Source organism: Ranitomeya variabilis, chromosome 1 (assembly GCF_051348905.1).
Source record: "Ranitomeya variabilis isolate aRanVar5 chromosome 1, aRanVar5.hap1, whole genome shotgun sequence".
NCBI lineage: Eukaryota > Metazoa > Chordata > Amphibia > Anura > Dendrobatidae > Ranitomeya > Ranitomeya variabilis.
The window spans coordinates 283329291-283357093 of NC_135232.1; the positions used below are offsets into that span (position 1 = coordinate 283329291).

Genomic DNA, 27803 nt, shown 5'->3' on the forward strand with positions numbered 1-27803 from the left:
AATGCTCACTTTCAAATCTTCCCTCACATCTGCTAAACAGGCCTACTTCACAACCCTAGTATCTTCCCTATCCTACAACCCCAAACAGTTATTCAAAACTTTTAACTTTCTCCTCTGCCCACCACTGCCCCCTCCAACCTCCCTCATCTCTGCTGAGGACTTTGCCACACACTTCAAAAATAAGATTGCCCAAACAAGGCAAGTCTTTATTGTTCAACCTCCACAACCCCTTTGCATACCAGACCAATGCCCAAACCCCATAACCTCCCTGTCCAACATCACTGAAGGGGAGATTAATTGTCTCCTCTCCATATTACACCTCACCACTTGTGCAATAGACCTCATCCCATCCAACCTCCTCCCCATCCTCACCACCACAGTTATCCCATCCCTAACCTATCTCTTCAACTTATCAGTAACTTCTGGTACCTTCCCTTCTGCTTTCAAACATGCCACAGTCGCGCCTATCTTTAAAAAGCCTACTCTAGACCCAACCGCTATGTCCAGCTATCACCAATATTGCTGCTCCCTTTCGCTTCCAAACTCCTGGAGCAGCACGTCCACGCTGAACTTTCCTCCCACCTTTCATCTAACTTGCTCTTTGACAATCTACAATCTGGTTTCCACCCCTATCATTCCACTGAGACTGCTCTGACCAAAATTACGAACAACTTACAGCCAAAGCTAACGGACAGTATTCTATACTCCTCCTTCTAGACCTGTCCTCTGCTTTCAACACAGTTGACCAGTGCCTCCTACTACAGATCCTCTCCTCCTTTGGCATCAAAGACCTAGCCCTATCCTGGATCTCCTCATACCTTTCCAACCGCACATTCAGCGTTTCCCACTCCCACACTACCTCCTCATCCCACCCTCTCTCTGTTGGAGTCCCCCAAGGCTCTGTTCTTGGTCCCTTACTCTTCTCAGTCTATACACTTGGCCTCGGACAACTCATAAAGTCCCATGAATTCCAGTACCACCTTTATGCTCATGACACTCAGATATACCTCTCTGGCCCAGATGTCACCTCTCTGCTGTCCAGAATCCCAGAGTTTCTATCAGCCATATCCTCCTTCTTCTCCTCTCACTTCCTCAAACTCAACGTGGACAAATCTGTACTTATCATCTTTCCTCCGTCTTACAGATCTTCCTTACCTGATTTATCTATCACCATTAATGACATCACGCTTTCCCCTGTATCTGAAGTCCGCTGCCTCTGAGTATCCCTTGACTCTGCCCTGTCCTTCAAACCGCACATCCAAGCTCTTTCCACCTCCTGTCGCCTCCAGCTCAAAAATATCTCCAGAATCCGTCCTTTCCTCAACCCTCAATCTACTAAAATGCTTGTGCATGCCATAATCATTTTCCGCCTCAACTACTACAACATCCTTTTCTGTGGTCTCCCTGCTAACACTCTCGCACCTCTCCAGTCCATCCTTAACTCTGCTGCCTGACTAATTCATCTCTCTCCTTGCTATTCCATCGATTCTCCCTCTGCAAATCTCTTCACTGGTTCCCATTCCCTCAGTGTATACAGTTCAAATTACTAATAATGACCTACAAAACCATCCACAACCTGTCTCCCCTATATATCTCTGACCTAATCTCCCGATATCTTCCCTCACGTAATCTCCGGTCCTCCTAAGACCTCCTTCTCTCCTCCACACTTATTCACTCCTCACCTAATCGCCTCCAAGACTTCTCCCGAATATTCCTCATCTTCTGGAATTCTGTGCCCCAACACGTCTGACTATCAACCACATTTGGATCCTTCAGACGGAACCCGAAAACCCACCTCTTTAAGAAAGCCTACAGCCTGCAATGACCCCCGCTGCTTCCTCACCACTACCGAAGCTACCGCCTCACCCACACCGGAGCTGCTGCAATCCCCCAACCCATTGTCTCCTTCCCCACCATCCTGTATAATATAAGGTTGCAAGGGCAGGGTCCTCGCCCCTCTGTATCAGTGTCTAATTTTTAGTTTGCTTACTGTAAATGATATCTGTAATTTGTATATAACCCCTCCTCATGTACAGCACCATGGAATCAATGGTGCTATATAAATAATAATAATAATAATAATAATAATAATATTAATGAATAATCTATTGGCATCTTCTAGTTTATCTAAGATCTTCAATTTCAGATCAGCTGTAGTGCTCTCTAGTTGCAGGTCTAGATTAGGATCTTCAGGGGGTAGCACATGTTGTTCTTCCAGGTCTTCATGTGGGGTGGATCTGCAGTGCAGTTGATCCATGTCAAGCTGTGATAATAGCTTTCTCTTTCTGACATTAAAACGTCAGGTGAAGAGTTGTTTCTCAGTCAGTGGACATGCAGGTCTTTTATCCATCCAGAGTTTCCTTATAGGCTTCATATATCGTCTCTCATTTGGTCTGCCATTATAGTAGCATTTCATTAGATCCAGGTTCTCTTGCCTTTTCCATGTATGGTTTGTTCCAGTAGCTCATTTATCATCAGATTGTCCTGGTTCCTCAACATCTGACGTGGACCTTGTTAATCCGGGCGACGTACGAGCAGACATGACTCCTTGTCACTTTCATGTTTATTGAGCTAGGCACTATAGTATTAGTAATTTTGCCCAAGGACCACTACTGAACCACTACTGGCATATTGTTTCCAATAGGGCAGAGTCGGGATTTGAACCCCAGCCACCTAAGGTAGGTATTATAATGTCAGGAGCCTTGGTATATAATTTATTTAATTTATTTTTCCACAGGGCAATATATATATATATATATATATATATATATATATATATATATATATATATATATATATATACACTCACTGGCCACTTTATTAGGTACACCTGTCCAACTTCTTGTTAACACTTAATTTCTGATAAGCCAATCACATGGCGGCAACTCAGTGCATTTAGGCATGTAGACATGGTCAAGACAATCTCCTGCAGTTCAAACCGAGCATCAGTATGGGGAAGAAAGGTGATTTGAGTGCCTTTGAACGTGGCATGGTTGTTGGTGCCAGAAGGGCTGGTCTGAGTATTTCAGAAACTGCTGATCTACTGGGATTTTCACGCACAACCATCTCTAGGGTTTACAGAGAATGGTCCGAAAAAGAAAAAAAATCCAGTGAGCGGCAGTTCTGTGGGCGGAAATGCCTTGTTGATGCCAGAGGTCAGAGGAGAATGGGCAGACTGGTTCGAGCTGATAGAAAGGCAACAGTGACTCAAATCGCCACCCGTTACAACCAAGGTAGGCCTAAGAGCATCTCTGAACGCACAGTGCATCGAACTTTGAGGCAGATGGGCTACAGCAGCAGAAGACCACACCGGGTACCACTCCTTTCAGCTAAGAACAGGAAACTGAGGCTACAATTTGTACAAGCTCATCGAAATTGGACAGTAGAAGATTGGAAAAACGTTGCTTGGTCTGATGAGTCTCGATTTCTGCTGTGACATTCGGATGGTAGGGTCAGAATTTGGCGTAAACAACATGAAAGCATGGATCCATCCTGCCTTGTATGGAGCATCTTTGGGATGTGCAGCCGACAAATCTGCGGCAACTGTGTGATGCCATCATGTCAATATGGACCAAAATCTCTGAGGAATGCTTCCAGCACCTTGATGAATCTATGCCACGAAGAATTGAGGCAGTTCTGAAGGCAACCCGTTACTAGCATGGTGTACCTAATAAAGTGGCCGGTGAGTGTATATATATATATATATATACACACATGTATATATATATATATATATATATATATATATATATATATATATATATATATATATATATATAATAAAGAACTCCTGCTGCCATTGATATGGTCCAGAACTTGTATGACAATGTTTTGTACAGTTCAGAATCCAAACCTTTAGACCGCCTTGTAAACTGTACTTTGTCAGTTGTTAAGAAGGAACTGACATTTATTTTAAAGGTTCCTATATATATTAGATAAAAGTCAGCTAAAGCTCTTGGTTTTGAAAAGACTGCTCTTCTATCAAACATTTACATCTCCTACAATAGTAGAATTTAGAGGAAAAAAAGGACCGAACATATTGAATTCCAACATGCTCAATCTTTCCTTCCTTCAAGAGGTAAGCTGCTCCCAGCTGATATGATATATGCAGCTTATTCCTCTATTTTAATCTGGAAACTCATGCCTGAGCGTGCATGTCTAGGGGGGAGTCTGGAGGAAAAGCTGGAGGCCAAATAAGCAACAATGCTCAGCTCTATCGTAGCTCTTTAGCCTCGCAGTTACCTGGAGGTCTGTTTGTATTGTCTTTTTTTACTTATAGTAGATGGCGGGCACAACTTTTGCATGGTCATAGAACCATAAGGTTGCTGCATACAACATTATTATTGGTATTCTGGTAAATCGATTCCTTGTGTTATTTCTTCATAATATAAACATAATACTTCTCTGTATACCACTCTGCACATACAGTCCATGTAGGAGCACTGGACTTTAGATTGGTGTTTTTACTGATCAGTGGGGGTTTCAGTACCCGGTCCCCCACCAATCAGAAACACTATGCAATGCCTGTAATATACTGTATCATTTTTGTTTACAAAATTTCAGATAACCTCTATTGAACCTGTAGTATATCGAAGGCTAGGTTCAGACAACATTTGTGCATCTTGTTGTTTTTTCAGTTTGTTTCCTTTAGAATAAGATTCATCAGGACACAAATCCAGGGTCTTTTTTATGTCCCGATGGCTACTATTTTTGTACAACAGAGTTAAATGCCAACAGGATATAACACAATATACATGTATTGAGATTCTGATTATTTATGAGAACCTGTCATGTGAAAAAATGCTTTTAACCTGCAGATATGGGGTTAATCTGCAGTTTCATAATGTTCTCAATCTGCTCAGTGCAAGCACTTTGAGCACTGCTACTCGGAGGAAATGAACTTTGTTCCTCCCGGCAGCATTTGGGTTTCAGTCACGGGGGTGGCGCTAGTGCAGGTTCAGTAACCACTGTGTATAGGGAGCAGCGGCTGTAACGCGCCTGACTGACTGACAGCAGCTCAGCATTAAGGTCAGCTGTCAGTCACTGCTGCGGCCCGGTAAAGCTGCCGCTCTCAGAGTGATGACTGAGACCGCATCGGCGTCGCCCCGTGACTGAAACCCGAACACTACCGGGAGGAATAAAGTTAATTTCTTCCTGGAAGCGCTGCTTTAAGTGCTGACACCAGGCAAGCTAATAACCTGCAAATTAACCCCATATCTGCAGGTTAATAGCAGTTTTTCATGTGGCAGGTTCCTTTTACGGTACCTTCTACTAAATACCTTCCAACAGGGTGCATAAGCGTGGTGTGAACCTTTCTTAAAACTTTTGACTATTCCACATCTCGGATGAAGGTTACCTCTAGAAATCTTCATAAGAAGATGTTGGAGTAACTTTTTTTTTTTTTTTTCAAGTAGATTTTTTAGAAAATATCTGTCTCCCTGTGAAATGAGTTAATTGTGTGACTTTCGGAGTGTGTACTTTCCTTTGAATATGAATAAAACATTGTAGATTTCATTATGCAATGTTAGGCACAAGCCCATTTCTGTCATACGAGACTGACACTTTGATGCAAGTAGCGCAGGACGCCGATCCTCGTATTTATTTGCATATTTAATCATGTAAATATGATATAAAATGGAAATATATTTCCTTGGATAAGAAGATTTTTGCTTTGGCCTTAGGAATGTGTGAATATTTATTTCAGAATGAAGAGAAGCATATGAGTTAGAGATGCTTAAGTCTCTTATCTGCCGCCCCATTCTCCTCCATAGTTTCTCTACATAAACATAAGCTTTTCCGCTTCAGCAGTCCAAATCTGAACCTCACCAGGGCACATTGGAGGCTGTTGTGGAAATTTTGCAGATGCCAAAGAACAAGACTTCCCAAAGTCACTTTGACTCCAAATAGCAGGGATACATTGTGAGATCCGCAGCTGTGTGATTGATGCTCGCAAATAATTTACATGCTTTCAATTCACAAACCAGGCACTGGCCCGCTTGCTTGTTTCACAGACAGAAGAGAAAATGATTGCATTAATTGTAGACCTCCAGTTGTCATGATAAATGTAAGGGAAAGCGCATTTCCGACGCCTTGTCTGGAACCGTTCCGATTTTTTATGTAAGACAGCGCTAGAGCGGCTTGCACTCACATTTCTTTTTTTATATGCAAATTTCATTTTTATTGATTTTGACCATTTAGAAATAAGATGATTAAAGATTGAACCCTCCACCAGTCAGTCTGTCCGCCCGCCAGTGAGCAGTGATAATGCCGTCTGATGGCTAACATATGTCTGTTGCGTGCTCCTAATAAACTATGCCTTCTTATCTTTTGGCAGAGATGAATTATATTTTAATGATGTGTCATTTTGATGCAGTTAATCTTCATGCTCAGCTGTGGCTGGCGATGCTCCACTGACCCTTTCTTTGTTTTGCCGAGTCTGTATATTAATTAAACATCGCCATTCTTTTTGGATTTCACTTGTAACAACTGACCTGTAATCAAATTGTTTGTGTGCCTGCTTTTAGCGCCACGGTTTAGCAGATGACACGGTTTCATCTCCATTTAGTTGAGGAGGTCCCAGAAGAAATGTTCATGTTCTGCTAGTGCAATCTTATAGGGGAAGTGAAGTTATATGATAAGTGTACATGATTGCGGTGTAAATTTTATCTTATACAGCAAGTATATATGGCTGCAGAGTGAATTTACAAAGCAAGTGGGGGGCACGGGTGACTATCAAAACGATGCGTTTCCCATCTTTAGGCTGAACAAGCGTAGGAACATAGTAATAGGTCAGATTACACTTTTCTGTTTCAGTCTATTTGGAAAGTGGTGACTTATGATCAGAAACAATTACTTACAAGATTTATTTGAAGGTTGAAGTTTTTTGTAGGAAGTGGGAGAAATGTTCATTTTTATAGGTAATCAGGTGGAAACGCCGTCTAACAGAACTCTGCAAGATTCATTTGACCTTTTGATTTATATTTCGAGCTGTCTTACATTGGGAATTCAGTTTCTTAGCAGTAGCGGTTCATGGCCACGGCTGGGGAGAACAGTGGGTTATTATGCTGTACAGCAAGAGCAACAATCTTTTTTTACAGCTCCAAATGCTTTGCCTATGAGTTCTGTATGGTTTGTCAGAAATAAATATTGTATTTAATGTATTTTTTTTAGGTTTATTTGGAATTATAAAAGAGATACAGGCTACATTTATTTTCTTACACTAGTACAACACAATCATCAAGGGTGTATAAAAAATGCACAGGAGGCAGCATAACATAGATTGGATTGGGTCTCCACTCCACCATGACTGCCTTTAGCAGCAAGTTCAGAAAATGAAAAAGCTTTTGATTATTTTGATCTCTGTATTGCGCCAAGATATTACATATAGTGGTGTTACAGTACAGACAAAGTGCACACAGTATTGTCACAATAGTGTGATAATGCGCACAGCAAAGTTACAACAAACATTGGTGTCACAGAGAAGGCATAGTGCACAAAGTGGTGTCACATTGTAGGGACTTTTCACTAAGCAATTTTTTAATTTTTTAACGGCCTTTGGCTCGACCTTGAGCCTTGGCGACTTGATAGATGATCGATCTGTAGGAAGATCGATCACGTACAAGCCTATATAGGTCCACCTGGTCTTCTCTGCCATTATCTTGATACTATCAAGCCATCGGATTGCTGGTCTTCCTCTTAAGGTACCTTCACACTGAACGATATCGCTAGTGATCCGTGACGTTGCAGCGTCCTGGCTAGCGATATCGTTGAGTTTGATAGGCAGCAGCGATCAGGATCCTGCTGTGCCATCGTTGGTCAGAGCAGAAAGGCCAGAACTTTATTTCGTCGCTGGATCTCCCGTAGACATCGCTGGATCGGTGTGTGTGATGCCGATTCAGCGATGTCTTCACTGGTAACCAGGGTAAACATCGGGTTACTAAGCGCAGGGCCGCGCTTAGTAACCCGATGTTTACCCTGGTTACCAGCGTAAACGTAAAAAAAAACAAACACTACATACTTACATTCCGGTGTCTGTCCCCCGGCGCTGTGCTTCTCTGCACTGTGTCAGCGCCGGCCGGCCGGAAAGCAGAGCACAGCGGCACAGCGGATGTTTACCCTGGTTACCAGGGGACTTCGCATAGTTGGTCGCTGGAGAGCTGTCTGTGTGACAGCTCTCCAGCGACCACACAGCGACGCTGCAGCGATCGGGATCGTTGTTTAGATCGCTGCAGCGTCGCTAAATGTGACGGTACCTTTAGTCTTGTTCCTTCTATTCTTCTGACCTTCTCCAGTGATTGCTCTCATTGTATGATGTGCCCAAAGTAGGCACATTGTAGCTTGGTGATCCTTTTCCTTAAATGACATGTCTGGCTTGATTTGTTCCAAAATTGATTTACTTGTTCTTCTTACCATCCACGATATTGATAAAATCCCTTCCCAGCACCACAGTTCGAAGGCGTTGATTCTTTTTCTGTTTTGTTTCTTTATTGTTCAGGCGTTCCCTCTGTATGTAACCACATAAAAGACCAAATTATTTTCGAGGCACGTTTTTGTCGCCAGTGAAATGTTCCTTGATCTGAAGACCTTGTCCAGTGACTTCATTGCTGATTTGCCTACAGCTATTTTCCTGCTGACTTGATCTTACAGCAAGGGAATTATACGCACAGTGATGGCACATGTCACATACATACCGTGCCAAAGTAACCTGAAAAATGTTTAATGCACACATAAAAGGTATAATGTAGTGATGTCACAGCACAGAAATAATGCCAAAAATGTAATTCTGCAGAGAAAAGAAAAAGCAAATGGCAGAAGGATCCATGAGACCTGATAGTAAAATTTAACACCCCTCTTACTGTCATACATATTAAAGCCAACTAAACCAGCCAATATTAATTATCTAATATCTAATCGGGCTCTCGACGTTCCACCAAAAGATAATGTTGGGAGAAAGAAGGATTTGGCAGGTTGAGTTCATACAGCCGATTCTTTTGTTTCTGTTGGAGATAAGCCTCTGCCAGAGATGTTCTCCCTTTAAAAAATATTTGAACGCTTATCAGATCTCATATGTGTGGTCAAATCATGGAATGACAAAAATCTAAGGTGTATTGGTCCCTTTAGGATGGAGTGAATCCAAATTTCCACACCCCCATAAAAAGTCCTCACTGTCTGAACTTTTTATCTGAGTCAATGAACCCCCTGTGGGGTCAAAGAAGAGCTGTTACACCTGCTGTTTGGGAGTTACAATCATGGCCAACATATTCCGCAGTTTTGATCGTCATTATTCTTCTTTATTCTGCTGCTCAGACTGTGGAACTAACAATCTAATTTTCCTATTTAATTTGAACTGGGGTCAAATTCATAGAAAACCAATTAACCTAAAAGTATGTTATTGGGGGACACTTGGATAGCCACACAAACACGCCAAGACACACAGTCTCCATGTAGATGTGTTCTCCAGATGCCACGGGATAGGTGCTTGGTTCAAATCCATAGTATTTTTGATGAGCTCTGTATTAATTTTACTTGAAGGTTATATGGAGGAAAGTACGATAACATTCTCTTCCTCATGGGTGTGTCGGTTTGACTTTTGATCGCTTTACTTGTTTCTGTTACCCACTGTTGTATTGGGGGATTTTTTTATTCTTCTAAAAAAATTGCTCAAAATTAGAAAACATAAAAGAAGTATGGTATGCAGAGTTAAAAGCTGAATAATGATCTAGAGAAACAGATAAAATGGATTCAAAATTAGAAGCTGATATCAGAGCCTGATTCTATGTGTTACAGACAAAGTATCTTATCTCAGGCCCACGCAGTTTCAGAACACCCATCCTAGTCTTCAGAGACAAATAACGTTTACGGCAAGAATAAAACTGTCCCAGACACCCTGTAAAGACTAATAGGACAGAATGAGCGATAAGCCATAAAGTTTTTTCTGTCCTTCTGTCCATAAACAGTTTCATTTACAACATCTATATCAACTTCACCCATATCTCTTATTTTCTTGCTGGAGAAGATCAGCAGCCTCTCTGTAAGGCAATATCATCCATGTTGAAATGGTTTCAACTTCCCAAGAAACCAATCATTTGTGCAGTGATCTGAAGCTTAGCTGACAATCATGGAAGGTGTTTTCAGGTCTGGCTCTATTAAGCTGCCCGGTGGATTGTCACTTACGGTCACAGAAATCGTTTCTGGAGTAGGTAGAACACATAAAACTATTGGACTACTAATCAGGCTCCATTTTATGTTCACAATTAGTGATGTACTTTAAATGATCATTTTATTGATTTATTTGATGGCCCAAGGAGAAATGCAAATCACAATTGTACTTAGTGAAGTATTCAGTGTATGCATCTGGAATACATATTCATGGCTTTTACCACTGAATCGATTCTTCAGCTAATTTTACTTTATTAAAAATGTTGTATTTGTCATCTGGGTTTTATCATCTTTGGTTGACCCATCTAGTTAAACAATTTAGGGGCATTTATTATAAATGTTGCATAAATAACACAACTTCATTCTCTTGATTGTAGGGTCCCAGAGGTCAGCCCCCCATTGATCACACATTGGTGGCCTATCCTAAATATAGGCTAACAGTGTAGACTCAGGGAAATCCTCTTTAAAAGTATTCATTAATCTTTTACTCAAAAGTACACAACTTAGTAAAGTTGTCTCCTACTGCTTTTAGCAGGTTATTAGCAGTTTAGTATGAATAAACTACAAAGAAGAAAAAACACTTTTAAATCTCCTTCCATTTCTAGTGCATTTACATATTCTATGGATTATAGTACCTCCCAACCTCTCTAAACACACAGAGACTGTGCGTGTTTTCTTCATGGGAACATGAGAGTAGGGGTATGTTCACACGTTATTTACATGGATTTTGGCGCTGATTCTGGGCTAAAATCCTCACTAACTGCTTGAAATACTTTTTGAATAGTCATACTATTGATTTAAATGGGAAAACATGCTTCTAATATAGATGGTGCATTTTTTTGTCTGCTTGTTTTTTTTTCATATGAAGAAGAAAAAAAACAATATGTCAACTGTTGAGTCATTTTTGCTCAAAATAAGACTCTAGATTTGACCAAGAAATAGCAAAAAAAATAAATCACCCTATACTCAAATGTACAAAAAATTCTTAAAAAAAACCCCTAAAACTATTTTTTAATAAATTTTTGGACATGGAGTTTTCAGCCACAATAAATTCACATAAAAATAAAATGTGAACATACCCTATGGATTAGAGTATGTTCACACACCTTTGACAGTCAGCAGCTCACCCTATAACCTATAGAGTTGGGTGTACAAGCTATCTAGTCCTTGCCGGGGAAGGGGGGTGGAGTTGGGAGGACCCCGGGCGACATTATTCCTATTTGTATGTAATTTATGCATGACACTGTTATGATTCCTGGCTTTGTTAACCACAGTTTTATTCACTCGTGCCTGGCTCCCATGGTTATACGTTAGTGTCCTCGTGTGTGGACTCAAACAAGTGCTGATGGACAATGTATGAAGTTGATCTATGTATATTTTACATGGGGCAATAATCATTATTGCGTCAACTGTATGGGGGTGAATAACCTTTACTTTGCATTGTTCTCTGCAGCACAACCCTGTTGATTATAAGGGGATGTGCTGCCAACAAATAAAAGATGTCCAAATAGAAGAAAAAATGAATGGCACTGAGATTAAATGTAATGAGTTACTTATTGGTATGGAGGGATACACTCTGAATCATTGGCACATTGTGGGAGTGGAGTCACTTGGTGGAGGTTGCTTGCCAGGATTAAAACATGTAGATAAGTCCAAATGAAGAAGAAAGCAGCAACACTTCCATTATGTGACGAAGAAACCTAGGCTTAGTCCTTTATTTCCAATATAAAAACATGGACAAGGTAATCAGAGCAGGGACAGTGCAAGTAAAAGGACGACGGCCGTTTCGCGTTAAACACGCTTCCACGGGTCCAGATATGTCAGGTAGCATGTCATTTCCTTTTTTAAAAGCAGTCATGTGACAGCATTTGCATATCATTAAAACATACCATATAGAAAACTAAAAAGTTCGTATAGAACTCATCATTAACAAATGACACACTTCAAACATGTATCTTATTTCGTTGATTGACTAAGTAATACGTATTAACTACAAGAAAAAAACAATAAAAAAAAATTTTAACAAAAAAAATGTTTTCAAAATTTTTTTTTTACAAAAAGCACGAATAATTCAGACGTTCATTCAGTCCCAAAGGACCTTGCGCGTTTGTTTTAATTATCCATTTTGCCTCATGCTTTAACAGGATTTTATTGTGATCACCGCCACAAGGTAGTAAATTAACCACTTCCAAACCTGCAAAATGCAAGCAGCGGGGATTGGAATCATGTACTGTCTGAACGTCCTGTATAAAAGGAGGTGAACCTTTGCCGGTGGAAACTGAATGGAAGTGTTCCCGAAATCTAATATTCAGCGATCTAATTGTTTTCCCTATATAAAAGAAAGAGCAGTGACAAAAGATGATGTAAACAACATATTTTGTCTTGCAAGTAATCAAATCCTTTATTTTATGTTGCAAAGGGCCAATCTGCAGGAAATTCCCTGTTAGGCTACTTTCACACTAGCGTTTTCTGTGTAATTTTGTTAGAATGTTGCAATCACGAATACTAATATCAATGTCTAAGAAATTTAGACTCTCTTGCCCGAAGCATGATGTGAAGCACATGTTTTCGTTATTTACAGTATTAAGATATACAACAAACTCATCTAACTCAACTTTATTACCATCCCAGATGATAAAAATATCGTCCACATAACGTATATAACTTTTTATGTGTTTTAAGAAGGGATTTTTTTCACTAGTAATAAATTTTTCTTCAAAAATTCCAAAAGGTTGGCAAAAACGCAAGCGACAGGCGTGCCCATGGCAGTCTGTTATGACCCCAATGGCGAGGGTCTCAGAGATATCAGCAAGTCTGCAAAGTACAAAAATCCAGCTCATAGGGCAGTGGTAACTGGGTTGACCATATATCTACTCCTAACGCCAACCCTAGAAGTAGCCGGGGAACATGCCTACGTTGGTCGCTAGATGTCTCGCGCCAGCCGGAGAGCTAACTACCCCTAGAAGAGGAAAACAAAGACCTCTCTTGCCTCCAGAGAAAGGACCCCAAAAGTAGGATACAAGCCCCCCACAAATAATAACGGTGAGGTAAGAGGAAATGACAAACACAGAGATGAACTAGGTTTAGCACAGAGAGGCCCACTTACTAATAGCAGAATATAGTAAGATAACTTATATGGTCAACAAAAACCCTATCAAAAATCCACGCTGGAGATTCAAGAACCCCCGAACCGTCTAACGGCCCGGGGGGAGAACACCAGCCGCCCTAGAGCTTCCAGCAAGGTCAGGATACAGATAATATACAAGCTGGACAAAAAATGCAAACAATAACGAATAGCAAAAAGCAAAAAAGCAGACTTAGCTTAATCAAGCAGGAACCAGGATCAGTAGACAAGAGCACTACAGATTAGCTCTGATATCAACGTTGCCAGGCATTGAACTGAAGGTCCAGGGAGCTTATATAGCAACACCCCTGACCTAACGACCCAGGTGAGCATAAAAGGAATGACTGACAAACCCAGAGTCAAATCACTAGTAGCCACTAGAGGGAGCCAAAAAGTAAATTCACAACAGTACCCCCCCCCTTAGTGAGGGGTCACAGAACCCTCACCAAGACCACCAGGGTGATCAGGATGAGCGGCGTGAAAGGCACGAACTAAATCGGCCGCATGCACATCAGAGGCGACCACCCAGGAATTATCCTCCTGACCATAGCCCTTCCACTTGACCAGGTACTGAAGCCTCCGCCTGGAGAGACGAGAATCTAAGATCTTCTCCACCACGTACTCCAACTCGCCCTCAACCAACACCGGAGCAGGAGGCTCAGCAGAAGGAACCACAGGCACAACGTACCGCCGCAACAAGGACCTATGAAATACGTTGTGAATGGCAAACGACACCGGAAGATCCAGGCGAAAGGATACAGGATTAAGGATCTCCAATATCTTGTAAGGACCAATGAATCGAGGCTTAAATTTGGGAGAGGAGACCTTCATAGGAACAAATCGAGAAGACAGCCATACCAAATCCCCAACACGAAGTCGGGGACCCACACCGCGGCGGCGGTTGGCAAAACGCTGAGCCTTCTCCTGTGACAACTTCAAGTTGTCCACCACATGATTCCAGATCCACTGCAACCTATCCACCACAGAATCCACCCCAGGACAGTCAGAAGGCTCCACATGTCCCGAGGAAAAACGAGGGTGGAAACCAGAGTTGCAGAAAAATGGCGAAACCAAGGTGGCAGAACTAGCCCGATTATTAAGGGCAAATTCAGCCAATGGCAAGAAGGTCACCCAATCATCCTGATCAGAAGAGACAAAACACCTCAAATACGCCTCCAGAGTCTGATTAGTTCGTTCCGTTTGTCCGTTAGTCTGTGGATGAAAAGCGGACGAAAACGACAAATCTATGCCCATCCTACCACAAAAGGATCGCCAGAACCTGGAAACAAACTGGGATCCTCTGTCCGACACAATATTCTCAGGAATGCCGTGCAAACGAACCACGTTCTGGAAGAACACAGGAACCAGATCAGAAGAGGAAGGCAGTTTGGGCAAAGGAACCAGATGGACCATCTTGGAGAAACGATCACATATCACCCAGATGACAGACATGCCCTGAGACACCGGAAGATCCGAAATGAAATCCATAGAGATGTGTGTCCAAGGTCTCTTCGGGACAGGCAAGGGCAAGAGCAACCCGCTGGCACGAGAACAGCAAGGCTTAGCTCGAGCACAAGTACCACAGGACTGCACAAATGACCGCACATCTCTTGACAAGGAAGGCCACCAAAAGGACCTGGCCACCAGATCTCTGGTGCCAAAAATTCCCGGGTGCCCTGCCAACACTGAGGAATGAACCTCGGAAATGACTCTGCTGGTCCATTTAGCAGGCACAAACAATCTGTCAGGTGGACAAGAGTCAGGCCTACCAGCCTGAAATCTCTGCAACACACGTCGCAGATCTGGAGAAATAGCTGACAGGATAACTCCTTCCTTAAGAATACCCACAGGTTCAGCGACTCCAGGAGCATCAGGCACAAAGCTCCTAGACAGAGCATCGGCCTTCACATTCTTAGAACCTGGTAAATACGAAACCACAAAGTCAAAACGGGAGAAAAACAATGACCAGCGGGCCTGTCTAGGATTCAGGCGTTTAGCAGACTCGAGGTACATCAGATTTTTGTGATCAGTCAAGACCACCACACGATGCTTAGCACCCTCGAGCCAATGACGCCACTCCTCAAATGCCCACTTCATGGCCAACAACTCCCGATTGCCCACATCATAATTTCGCTCTGCCGGCGAAAACTTCCTAGAGAAAAAGGCACAAGGTCTCATAGTAGAGCAACCAGGGCCTCTCTGCGACAAAACGGCCCCTGCCCCAATCTCCGAAGCATCCACTTCAACCTGAAAGGGAAGTGAGACATCAGGCTGGCACAAAACAGGCGCTGAAGTAAACCGGCGCTTCAACTCCTGGAAAGCCTCCACGGCAGCAGGAGCCCAGTTAGCCACATCAGAGCCTTTCTTGGTCATATCCGTCAACGGTTTAACAACGCTAGAAAAATTAGCGATAAAACGACGGTAGAAGTTAGCAAAACCCAAGAACTTCTGAAGACTCTTAACTGACGAGGGTTGAGTCCAATCATGAATAGCTCGAACCTTGACTGGGTCCATCTCCACAGCAGAAGGGGAAAAAATGAACCCTAAAAAGGGAACCTTCTGTACACCAAAGAGACACTTTGAGCCTTTAACAAACAAAGAATTTTCACGCAAAATCTTGAAAACCATCCTGACCTGTTCCACATGCGAGTCCCAATCATCAGAAAAAAACAGAATATCATCCAGATAAACGATCAAAAATTTATCCATATACTTCCGGAAAATGTCATGCATAAAGGACTGAAAAACTGAAGGTGCATTAGAGAGCCCAAATGGCATCACCAAGTACTCAAAATGACCTTCGGGCGTATTGAATGCGGTTTTCCATTCATCTCCTTGCTTAATGCGCACAAGGTTGTACGCACCACGAAGGTCTATCTTGGTGAACCACTTGGCACCTTTAATCCGGGCAAACAAGTCTGACAACAACGGCAAAGGATACTGAAATTTGACAGTGATCTTATTCAAAAGCCGATAGTCAATACAAGGCCTCAAAGATCCGTCCTTTTTAGCCACAAAAAAGAATCCCGCACCAAGAGGGGAAGAAGAAGGACGGATATGCCCCTTCTCCAGAGACTCCTTGATATATGAACGCATCGCGGTATGTTCAGGTACCGACAGATTAAACAGTCTTCCCTTAGGAAACTTACTGCCTGGAATCAAATCTATTGCACAGTCACATTCCCTATGAGGAGGCAATGCACTTGACCTAGACTCGCTGAAGACATCCTGATAATCAGACAAATACGCCGGAACTTCCGAAGGCGTAGAAGTAGCAATAGACACGGGCAGGGAATCTCCATGAATTCCATGACAGCCCCAACTTGACACTGACATTGCCTTCCAGTCCAAGACTGGATTATGGGTCTGTAACCATGGCAACCCCAAAACAACCAAATCATGCATCTTATGCAGAACAAGAAAACGTATCACCTCCCGATGTTCAGGAGTCATGCACGTGGTAACCTGTGTCCAAAACTGTGGCTTATTTTCTGCCAATGGCGTAGCGTCAATACCCCTAAGAGGGATAGGATTTTCTAATGGCTCAAGAACAAAACCGCAACGCTTGGCAAATGACAGATCCATAAGACTCAGGGCAGCACCTGAATCTACAAACGCCATGACAGGATACGATGACAGTGAGCAAATCAAAGTTACAGATAGAATGAACTTAGGTTGCAAATTACCAATGGCGACAGGACTAACAACCTTAGTAAGACGCTTAGAGCATGCTGAGATAACATGTGCAGAATCACCACAGTAGTAACACAAGCCATTCTGGCGTCTATGAATTTTCCGCTCATTTCTAGTCAGGATTCTATCACATTGCATTAAATCAGGTGCCTGTTCAGATAACACCATGAGGGAATTTGCGGTTTTGCGCTCCCGCAACCGCCGGTCAATTTGAATCGCCAGGGCCATGGAATCATTCAGACCTGTGGGAATGGGAAAACCCACCATCACATTCTTAATGGCTTCAGAAAGGCCATTTCTAAAATTTGCAGCCAATGCACACTCGTTCCACTGGGTCAGCACGGACCATTTCCGAAATTTTTGGCAATACACCTCAGCCTCGTCCTGGCCCTGAGACATAGCCAGCAAGGCTTTTTCTGCCTGAATCTGAAGATTGGGTTCCTCATAAAGCAAACCGAGCGCCAGAAAAAACGCATCAATATCAGCCAATGCCGGATCTCCTGGCGCCAGCGAGAAAGCCCAATCCTGAGGGTCACCCCGTAAAAAAGAAATAACAATTTTCACTTGCTGAGCGGAGTCTCCAGAGGAACAGGGTCTCAGGGACAAAAACAATTTACAATTATTCCTGAAATTTCTAAACTTAAATCGGTCTCCGGAAAACAGTTCAGGAATCGGTATCTTAGGTTCTGACATAGGATTTTTGGTAACATAATCTTGTATGCCCTGCACACGAGCAGCAAGCTGGTCCACACTTGTAATCAAGGTCTGGACATTCATGTCTGCAGCAATCACAAGCCACTCAAAGGTAAAGGGGAAAAGAAAAAAAAAAAAAATGAGAGAGAGAAAAAAAAACTCAGAACTTTCTTTCTTATAATCCCACTTCTGCAATGCATTTAACATTTAGTACTGGCCTGGCAAACTGTTATGACCCCAATGGCGAGGGTCTCAGAGATATCAGCAAGTCTGCAAAGTACAAAAATCCAGCTCATAGGGCAGTGGTAACTGGGTTGACCATATATCTACTCCTAACGCCAACCCTAGAAGTAGCCGGGGAACATGCCTACGTTGGTCGCTAGATGTCTCGCGCCAGCCGGAGAGCTAACTACCCCTAGAAGAGGAAAACAAAGACCTCTCTTGCCTCCAGAGAAAGGACCCCAAAAGTAGGATACAAGCCCCCCACAAATAATAACGGTGAGGTAAGAGGAAATGACAAACACAGAGATGAACTAGGTTTAGCACAGAGAGGCCCACTTACTAATAGCAGAATATAGTAAGATAACTTATATGGTCAACAAAAAACCCTATCAAAAATCCACGCTGGAGATTCAAGAACCCCCGAACCGTCTAACGGCCCGGGGGGAGAACACCAGCCGCCCTAGAGCTTCCAGCAAGGTCAGGATACAGATAATATACAAGCTGGACAAAAAATGCAAACAATAACGAATAGCAAAAAGCAAAAAAGCAGACTTAGCTTAATCAAGCAGGAACCAGGATCAGTAGACAAGAGCACTACAGATTAGCTCTGATATCAACGTTGCCAGGCATTGAACTGAAGGTCCAGGGAGCTTATATAGCAACACCCCTGACCTAACGACCCAGGTGAGCATAAAAGGAATGACTGACAAACCCAGAGTCAAATCACTAGTAGCCACTAGAGGGAGCCAAAAAGTAAATTCACAACAGCAGTCCCGGCCACTTGTAAATACCACTGATTGAGAAATGTGAACGCATTATGAGTTAATACAAAATCTAAACCTTCTAAAATGAAGATGATAAACTCAGATGATTTATGCGAATTCTGTAAAAAAAATTTAACTGCCATAATTCCCAGATTGTGAGGGATTCTGGTGTAAAGACTTTCTATATCAATTGATGTTAAGGCAAAACTTGGTTGCCACTCAATGGATTGTAACACTCTGAGAAAGTCACCAGAATCCCTCACAAAAGAAGGAATTTGTGGTAAAAGTGTAATAAAAGATGTGATTACCCCACAAACAAGCATTCCTATGAACATGTATTTCTCCTGATTGTTGGCCCTTGTAATAAATTTGAATTTGATTACTTTGAATTTTATTGTAGACAGAAGAAGATGTATGGTTAATACAAGTAGTCATCTTCCACTTGAATATTTTAATTACTTTTTAAATGAACCTTTTTTGATTTTCTTATGGAAACAAACCCTACAGTTCAATATTCCCAGCACCCTGAACTTCAGGGCATTTTCTACCCAAGGCCATGAATTGCCTAAATCCAGTTCCACTACTAATGTCTCCTCCTCTCCTACTATAATCTTTTCGGATGTGTCATTTCTTTTTGTAGAGTATGGATGTGACAAATCCAGTCCAATACCAAGCATTTATGCCTACCTGTGAAATAAAGTTTCTCCTTGTGAAGAGTGACATGTTTGGCATGTCAGTGTAAGGAGGCTTATATGCCATACAAGGCTCCTCTGGTAAATTAAATATGCAAATTGTCTATTCAGAGAGGAAGAATACTTGAACTCTAGTGAAACCTATTGGAAGCAACAGTTCTAAAAGTCAATATTTTCACCCCCGGAGCTTTTTTCAGTTTGCATTTTTGTTTTTCGCTCCCCTCCTTCCCAGAGCCATAACTTTTTAATTTTTCCATCAATATGGCCACGTGAGGGCTTATTTTCTGCCGGACGAGTTGTACTTTTGAACAACACCACTGGTTTTACTATGTTGTGTATGTACGGTGAAATTGCAAAAAAAAGTGCAATCAGACACTTGTTTTTTGTTTGGCTTTTTTGCTAGATTCATTAAATGCTAAAACTGACCTGCCATTATGATTCTACAGGTCATTACGAGTTCATAGACACCAAACATGTCTAGGTTATTTTTTATCTAAGTGGTGAAAAAAAATTCCAAACTTTGCTAAAAAAAAAAATAAAAATTCACAATTTTCCGAGACCCGTAGCGTCTCCATTTTTTCGGATCTCTGGTCAGATGATTGCTTATTTTTTGCGCACCGAGCTGACGTTTTTAATGATACCATTTTTGTGTAGATACGTTCTTTTGATTGCCCGTTATTGCATTTTAATGCAATGTCGCGGCGACCAAAAAAACGTAATTTTGACACTACACCGTTTAGCGATCAGGTTGATCCTTTTTTTTATTGATAGATCGGGCGATTCTGAATGCGGTGATACCAAATATGTGTAGGGTTTTTTTTATTGCTTTATTTTGAATGGGGTGAGAGGGGGGTGATTTGAACTTTTATATTTTTTTTATTTTTTTCAGATTTTTTAAAACTTTTTTTTAATTTTGCCATGCTTCAATAGCCTTCATTGGAAGCTAGAAGCTGGCATAACCTGATCGGCTCTGCTACATAGGAGCAATGCTCAAATCGCTCCTATGTAGCAGATTTACTGCATTGCTATGAGCACCGACCACATCGTGGCACTCACAGCAATCTGGCATCAACCATAGAGGTCTGCAGGAGACCTCTGGTTCCTATGCCAACGCACCGCTGACCCCCGATCACATGATGGGGGTCTGGCCTGATGGCCGGAAGCGCTTGTTAAATGCCGCTGTCAGAGTTTGACAGCAGCATTTAACTAGTTAATAGTGGCGGGTGGATCGTGATTCCACCCGCCGCTATTGCGGGCACATGTCAGCTGTACAAAACAGCTGACATGTCCCGGCTTTGATGTTGGCTCACCGCCGGAGCCCACATCAAAGCAGGGGATCTGCCATCGGACGCACTATTCTGTCCGATGGCAGAAAGGGGTTAATGAGCATTGTCATATGACTTAGGATAAAAACCAAACCAGAATCTCAATTTACAGAGAGTGTTTCGGGGTACTGCCCCTCGTAAGTCAAAGCATGAGATCTGATTTGGCTGTATAAGAGGCTTAAGACTGGGATCTAAGGGGTAACGTTTCTCTTTGTGAAGAGTGACATGACTGGCATGTCAGTGTAAGGAGGCTTATACGCCATGCAATGCTCCTCTGGGAAATTGAATATGCAAATTTCCTCTTCAGAGAGGAAGAGGACACCCCAGAACACCTTGTCTGCAAATTGAGATTCTGGTTTGGATTTTATCCTAAGTTATATGGCAAGACCCCTTTAAAGGGTAAATATTGACTTTTAGGATTGCTGCTTCTAATAGATAGTACTATAGTTTAAGTCCTCTGCCTCTTTAAAGAGACAATTTGCATACCTGTGAAATAGGCATTAATATCCAGCCCTCCATGGCTTGACGTTCATACATGGTTATAGTACATTGCTCAGTGTATCACTGGTGAAATTTATAATGCATCTGCATGGAGACATTTTTTTTTTGTTTGCATGCATAATTTAGTACACTTCATACATTTTTAACAATTTATGAGATCACAAGGAAGCCCTGGGATTAAGAAATAGAAGCAAACACTGCGAAACATGTCACACATACAGCTTGTCTATATTCTCAGGTTTATATCCGCAGAGATGACCTATGCAGTAATTACATTATCATGTTGCACTATGAAATGCATTAGCAGCCCATAGCATCAATCTGTACATTGCTGAATATGAAGAATGTTCTAAAGTCTCAGCTCTTTACATTTGTAACATCTCATTCTAGTATTAAATGGAAATATATTTTGGAGGATATAAAAAGCGTAACATTGATACAGTATCCATTACACCCACATAACATTGGGGAAGTTCTACTCCCCTAAATGATCATCTACGCTGAGGCTCATTTATGATTACTAAATTGTTCATAAATCAGCATAGAAGATCATTCAATGTGAGATAAGGGCCATAGACCTGCAATTAGAAAGTCTGCAATTTATTCCACAGTAGGCCAAGAATGTGTTGGAAAACATAGAGGCTGCAGAATGTATTGTGATCCATATAGGGTGCAGAATGTATTGTAATCTATAGAGCCTACAGAATATATTGTGGTACATAGAGGCTACATAATGTATTGTGGTATATGTTAGCTACAGAATGTATTGTGATATATTAGGCCTATAAAACCTATTGTGATACCTAGAGGCTACAGAATGTATTATGATACCTAGAGGCTACAGAATGTATTGTGATCCATTTAGGCTGCAGAATGTATTGTGAAACCTAGTAACTACTAAATGTATTGTGACGCATAGAGGGTACAGAAAGTATTTTGATACATTAAGGCTACAAAATGCATTGTGGTATATGTTGGCTACAGAATGTATTGTGATATATTAAGCCTATAAAACGTATTGTGATACCTAGAGACTACAGAATGTATTATGATACCTAGAGGCTACATAATGTATTGTGATCTATTTAGGCTGCAGAATGTATTGTGAAACCTAGTAACTACTGAATGTATTGTGATGCATAGAGGGTACAGAATGTATTGTAATACAGAGACTACTGAGTGTATTATAATACACAGAGGCTACGGAAAGTACAGTGATACATGAAGGCTATACATAAGCTAAATTCTTCAGAAGTTTTAGTGAAACCCTGTATCATTAAAAAAATAAATGCATTTAATGAACATATTTTATATTCACAAATTATAATAGCAATTGAGGTAAAATTTTACTAAACATGGCATGGACTACGATCAGTGGTGAAGGCCAGGAATCACTGTGTTCTGGCTGGTGAGGACCCAGTAGAAAACTACTGAGCGGACAAGTAGTAATGAATGGTCAAGGACTACAGTAAATAACACGTGGCCTGTAAATATTCATCCTATTAACCATTTAATTTCTATACTCCAATTGAACCAAAGAAAACAATATGTTCTGCAAATAGTTCAGATTTTCAGTATTCTCATATTTTGCTATGATCTTATGGTATAAAATGCTCTGCTTACTCAGTTGTAGACTGTTTATTGGATGCTCTATCACTTTTAATATCCTTCAGACTTTACTGCTTAGAGTGATATAATTTCCTATCAGCATGTCTTTAAAGGAAAGCAAATTAAATTCTGTCAAGCATGTTTAAGATGTAACATTGTCTGTTTCATCTCTAGGACTTGTGCAAGCAGTGAGACCGAGAGCGAGGCAGGAGATTATATGGACCAGCAATATGATGAGCTTAACAACAAAATGAATTCTGTAACCGACCCAACTGGATTCCTAAGGATGGTTAGCAGAAACAACACCTTCAACAGGTAGGGGGTGCTGCAGGTGCGCTAGTGGGTGTAGCGCGCATGAGGGGGCTGCACATTAAACAGTGCACTGTAATTCAGTTGTAGGATTTTGTCAGCTTTGACCGCTCTATCCCCCTGATACGGCTTTCAGTGCAAGTCAATTAGTGGAGACATTTTGCAGCTACAGAGGATCTGCACTCTATAAAATGCAAATGTTATTATTATGAAATTGTTCTTTATCGCAACTATTATGAGAGTTCCGCATAACTCACCATGGAGCTTAATTGGCTTCTTTGAGCAGATCTAATTATCCATAGAACAGCAATCTGTTCTGCTCCCTCATATTTTACATCTCAACGGGTAAGGACCTTCTCTCCCTTCTCAGTGACTGGTGAATCTCTACGATTTGTGCCTGGTGCACTCTAGATGCTTCATTACAATACATCGAGACTATCTGCAAGATAATATCATTCTTGTATTTATCACATGGGACGTTACTATTTCACACTTGTGCCTTAGGGCTTTCGTCCCTGGATCCCAAATACAAAGTCCATAAAATGCAATAGACTTTACCTCCATTTCTTTTTCTCAGATTCTTACAAAGACATAACTTACAGTTTTATTATAACGATGAAAAAATATATCGTGGAGCCATGTTAGCCAAGAAAAATCTGTGTGCATTAAATACTTTAATGTCAAAAAAGACAAAGCATATTCTAAGGGCTCATACTCACTTGCGTGAAATACGGCCGAGTCTCGCATGGTAACACCCGGCTCTGCCGCCGTCATTCCAGAGCGGAGCGTGCAGCCGCATAGCAATACATGGAGCTGCACGCTCCGCTCCCAAGTGCCAGCGGCAGAGCCGGGTGTTACCAATGCGAGACTCGGCCGTATTTCACGCAAGTGAGTATGAGCCCTAAGAGTGATATCTTTATTGGCCAAAATCCTGATGAAGAGGCCTCTGTGATCCGAAAGCTTGAAATTATAATTTTTCTAGATAGCCATTAAAGGTATCACTCCTAGAATACTTTTACTTTTGATTATTTTGACATTAATGTATTTGCATAGTTACCAGTAGCAATACTTTTAGAGAAAGATTTGGCAAAACACTTGAAACTATTTTATAAATATACAGTGTGATCTACAACAGCTGCAGACATCCAACCAAAGAGAACACGGCATCGTCATTCAGAACCCCTGTACATGATGGACGTGGCTGACATGCAACCTCTGCGTTCACACTTAATGTTAAATGCTGCCTTCTTCTGCTGCTTTTTTATCTGCATATTTTCTGCAGGCGTCCACACTGAAATATGCAATAACATTCTTCTGTGATTATTGCGTTTTTGCTGCGTTTTCCCCTTCAGTTGATGTGCTTTGGCTGCAGGTTTGAAGAAACTTGCATTTTTAGTACGGGAAACCTTTGATTCTGCACCAAAAAACGTAGAGTTCAACAGCATGTTTAAAGGGAATCTGTCATGTAAAAATATGCTATTAACCTGCAGATATGAGATTAATCTGCAGGTTAGCAGCGTTGTGAAGCTGCCCAGCGCCTGTACTGAGAGCCCCGCTGCCAGGAGGAAATGAACTTTATTCCTCTCAGCAACCTTGGGCTCTGTCATAGGGGAGGGCTGGCTCCAAGTCACCACTCACTGCGGCTGTAACCACTCTGATGGTGAGCTGGCTGTCAGTCAGTGCCGTGGCGGGGTTAGGGCCGCCGCTCACTATGCACAGAGCGGTGACTGAAGGCATGCTGGACGCACCCCTATGTCTCTAAGCCCGAGGCAGCGGGTAGGAATACAATTAATTTCCTCCCAGATGCCTAAATTTCAGTGAAGCGGCCTTACAGCTTTAGAATGCTATTAAAAGGCAGATTAACCCCATATCTGCAGGTAAAAAAAGCATGACAGATTCCCTTTAAGTGCACCGCAGAAATGAGTTTTCATGAAATCTCATCCACTTTGCTTACACACATTTACTGCCCAAAAAACGTACAGGAAAAGCTGCAGTAATTACACTACGTGTGAACATGGTCTAACTGATTACATGTGTTTTGAGGAATCACCAAAAAGTCTTAATACCCTGATGATATTAACATAGTATAGACTTGTCCTCAGTGCTCTACAGAGCATACAGTCATAAATTTTCAGTATATATATATATATATATATATATATATATATATATATATATACATACTGAAAATTCATGACTGTATGCTCTGTAGATGGCTGATGTTCTATGATGTTAGTAAGAAAAAAATATATACATATGTATGTACAGAAAACGCATGACTTTTGTAAGCTCTGTGGATGGCTGATGTTCTATAGTATGCTAATAAGAGAACACTATTTTTACCTTGACGATATCAGCTAATAAAAATGACACCCTTAGAATATCAATTAGCATTGCCAGTTCTGAAGCTGCCTGCCTAATGATAATGGCCTTTTCACTAATGAATTACTACAAGGTGTATTGTAATGTGTTTCATAGAAATTATTTTTTTTCTGTCCACGCACATACAAATAGAAAGGAATTTAGCGTATAATGATTGTATTGAACTAGTGACTGTGGGCCGGGGCACTAGATGATAACTTGAGGCTGCTTTCTCTTAGGATCAGATTAATAGGTCTTATAAGTCATCATGCAAATATGATACTATCTTATACGTATCAGGGAATCAGACGTCTTGCACTGAGTTTTCAGCAATTATGTATCGTGGTCCATATGAGATGGAGCACTCAGTTGTGTGTTTTTTGAGAGATCATTCGTTTAGCAGTGATTCAGACATTTGCCGTTTGGGTGTATGTGGGAGAACTCTGGGCTATTAACTTTCATGAGTGGAACCTGTTATAGGAGGCGTTTTAATAGGTGATATCTAAAAACCCGTGCAGAATCTTCAATCAGACAAACTAGCAGCCATATTTTTTCTTAAGATCGGTTGCTTAAAACTGTGAGTACTGGGATGTGGATACTGGCAGGTCTACATTGCACTGCAGAGGAGATCTGAGCAGATCATGCCGAGGTTACAATCAGTTCTACTGAAACTAATTACGGCACATTCATCCTTATTGATATTTTAAATATAGAAAGTATATTGGGATATTGTATATTTTTTCATTAGAGAAAGAATAATATTTGCAGGAACCAGAATAACCTTCTAGTCAGTTAGTACTGACTATCCGTTTTTGCTGGTTGCGGGTTATTTGTGTGTCTTTTTACGTGCATGTTATATATATCTAGAGCACATGTGCACATGGCGCTGTTTGGCGAGTAAATAACATTGTACACCCTCACTGTACACCCTCAGTGTACCGCAGTGCCACCCTTCTTGGGCAGCATGTGTAAGTATATATGGAATCTAACAATTTGCATCTACATGGATTTGTATGGAATCCGAAGGAAAAATAACAATGAAATTCAAGGCACTGTCCCAAATACTTAGGCCCCATATTTCACTCACGCACAGAGCTGTTTTATGGTAATGAGGAAGAGACCTAAGGCTAGGGCTGCACTGGAACATGAGTATGTATTGCTTGACATTAAGATCAGAGTGTTGCTTTGCATCATTGGGCAAACGTTGCGTACTACAGACTTGAATGCAGACATAATGGCTAGGGCTATGTGGGAAGATGTGTGGCGTGATATTGAGATTGCGACATAGCTTCCAATAATTACTTATGGGCACCTACCGTCTGCAACACGCAAGTATGGCTAGGGCTATGTGGCAAGATGTGTGGCGTGATATTGAGATTGCGACATAGCTTCCAATAATTTCTTATGGGCACACAACTGTGACTAAGTCACAAATGTCTCCAAAAGTGTCTGATTTTCTGTCTCTGGTCACAAGGTCTTTTTGGTCGTGCGACTTGTTAGAGAATTTCTGCTTTGAAACACATGTTACGGAGACACATGTTGCCATGTAGCCCTAACCTAGCTACGTAAAACCCTTTGTCAACTTTACATATGCATGTATGTAATAAAAAGTCATGTAAAATGTGTCGGAAGATAAAATCAGTGAGGACTGTGAGCGTGGACATTCACCAATCTCTAGAATAAAGGGTCTATGGACGCATAGATATTTTTTATCTTTGAGTTTTGATTGTGGAGCTGTAATTTGCACACGATAATTCATTAATACAGAGACTGTTGATTGACAGCTGTCTCGTGTATCTTTCAACAATATTGTTTACAAAGGCACTTAATTTTACGATAAAGTAATATATTTGCCTTGTCCAAATAAGTCTACAAGTGATCCAAGTATATTCTGAATGGTAAATTAGTTGGAGACAGTAAGTTTCCTGTTACCCAGCTGCACTGAGGGCTGGGAATAGTCTCCGCAGACCTTTGTCTTAGCTGTTCTACTCTGCCAAGCCGATATGGGAGCGACAATTGTACTTGCCATTCTTGGGATAAATCAGTACCGTGTTGATTCAATTACAGTATCTGGACGTCATCTGGCAAACATCTGCTGTTTATGTCCGTGCAGACTCCATTTTTCTGATGAATCTTACAACTAGATTAGCTGGAAGAGAGCCAGGTGTCGCGGGAGGCTCCTATCTCCTGCAGTTTCATCATTATGTGAACATCTTCATGAAGATATTTCACACATAATTATTTAATCACTTAATTTGTAGAGAAATGAAAAGTGCTGTTATCACTCGTTTCCTTATGAAAACCTTCACTTAACACACACTGTGCAATCACCCATTAATATCCCGCTTCCTTT

The 27803-nt window shown here is 41.4% G+C and overlaps 1 protein-coding gene across 3 annotated transcripts in view; it reads left to right on the top strand.

Moving 5' to 3' along the window:
• The window catches only part of TTC28 (tetratricopeptide repeat domain 28), an 806054-nt gene that overhangs the window by 647680 nt on the left and 130571 nt on the right, over window positions 1-27803 (top strand). For all 3 annotated transcript variants that reach the window (XM_077295116.1, XM_077295125.1, XM_077295135.1), the window contains one exon: window positions 22955-23095. In XM_077295116.1, the coding sequence (XP_077151231.1) occupies window positions 22955-23095 (141 nt within the window). The remainder of the gene's footprint in view (window positions 1-22954; window positions 23096-27803) is intronic.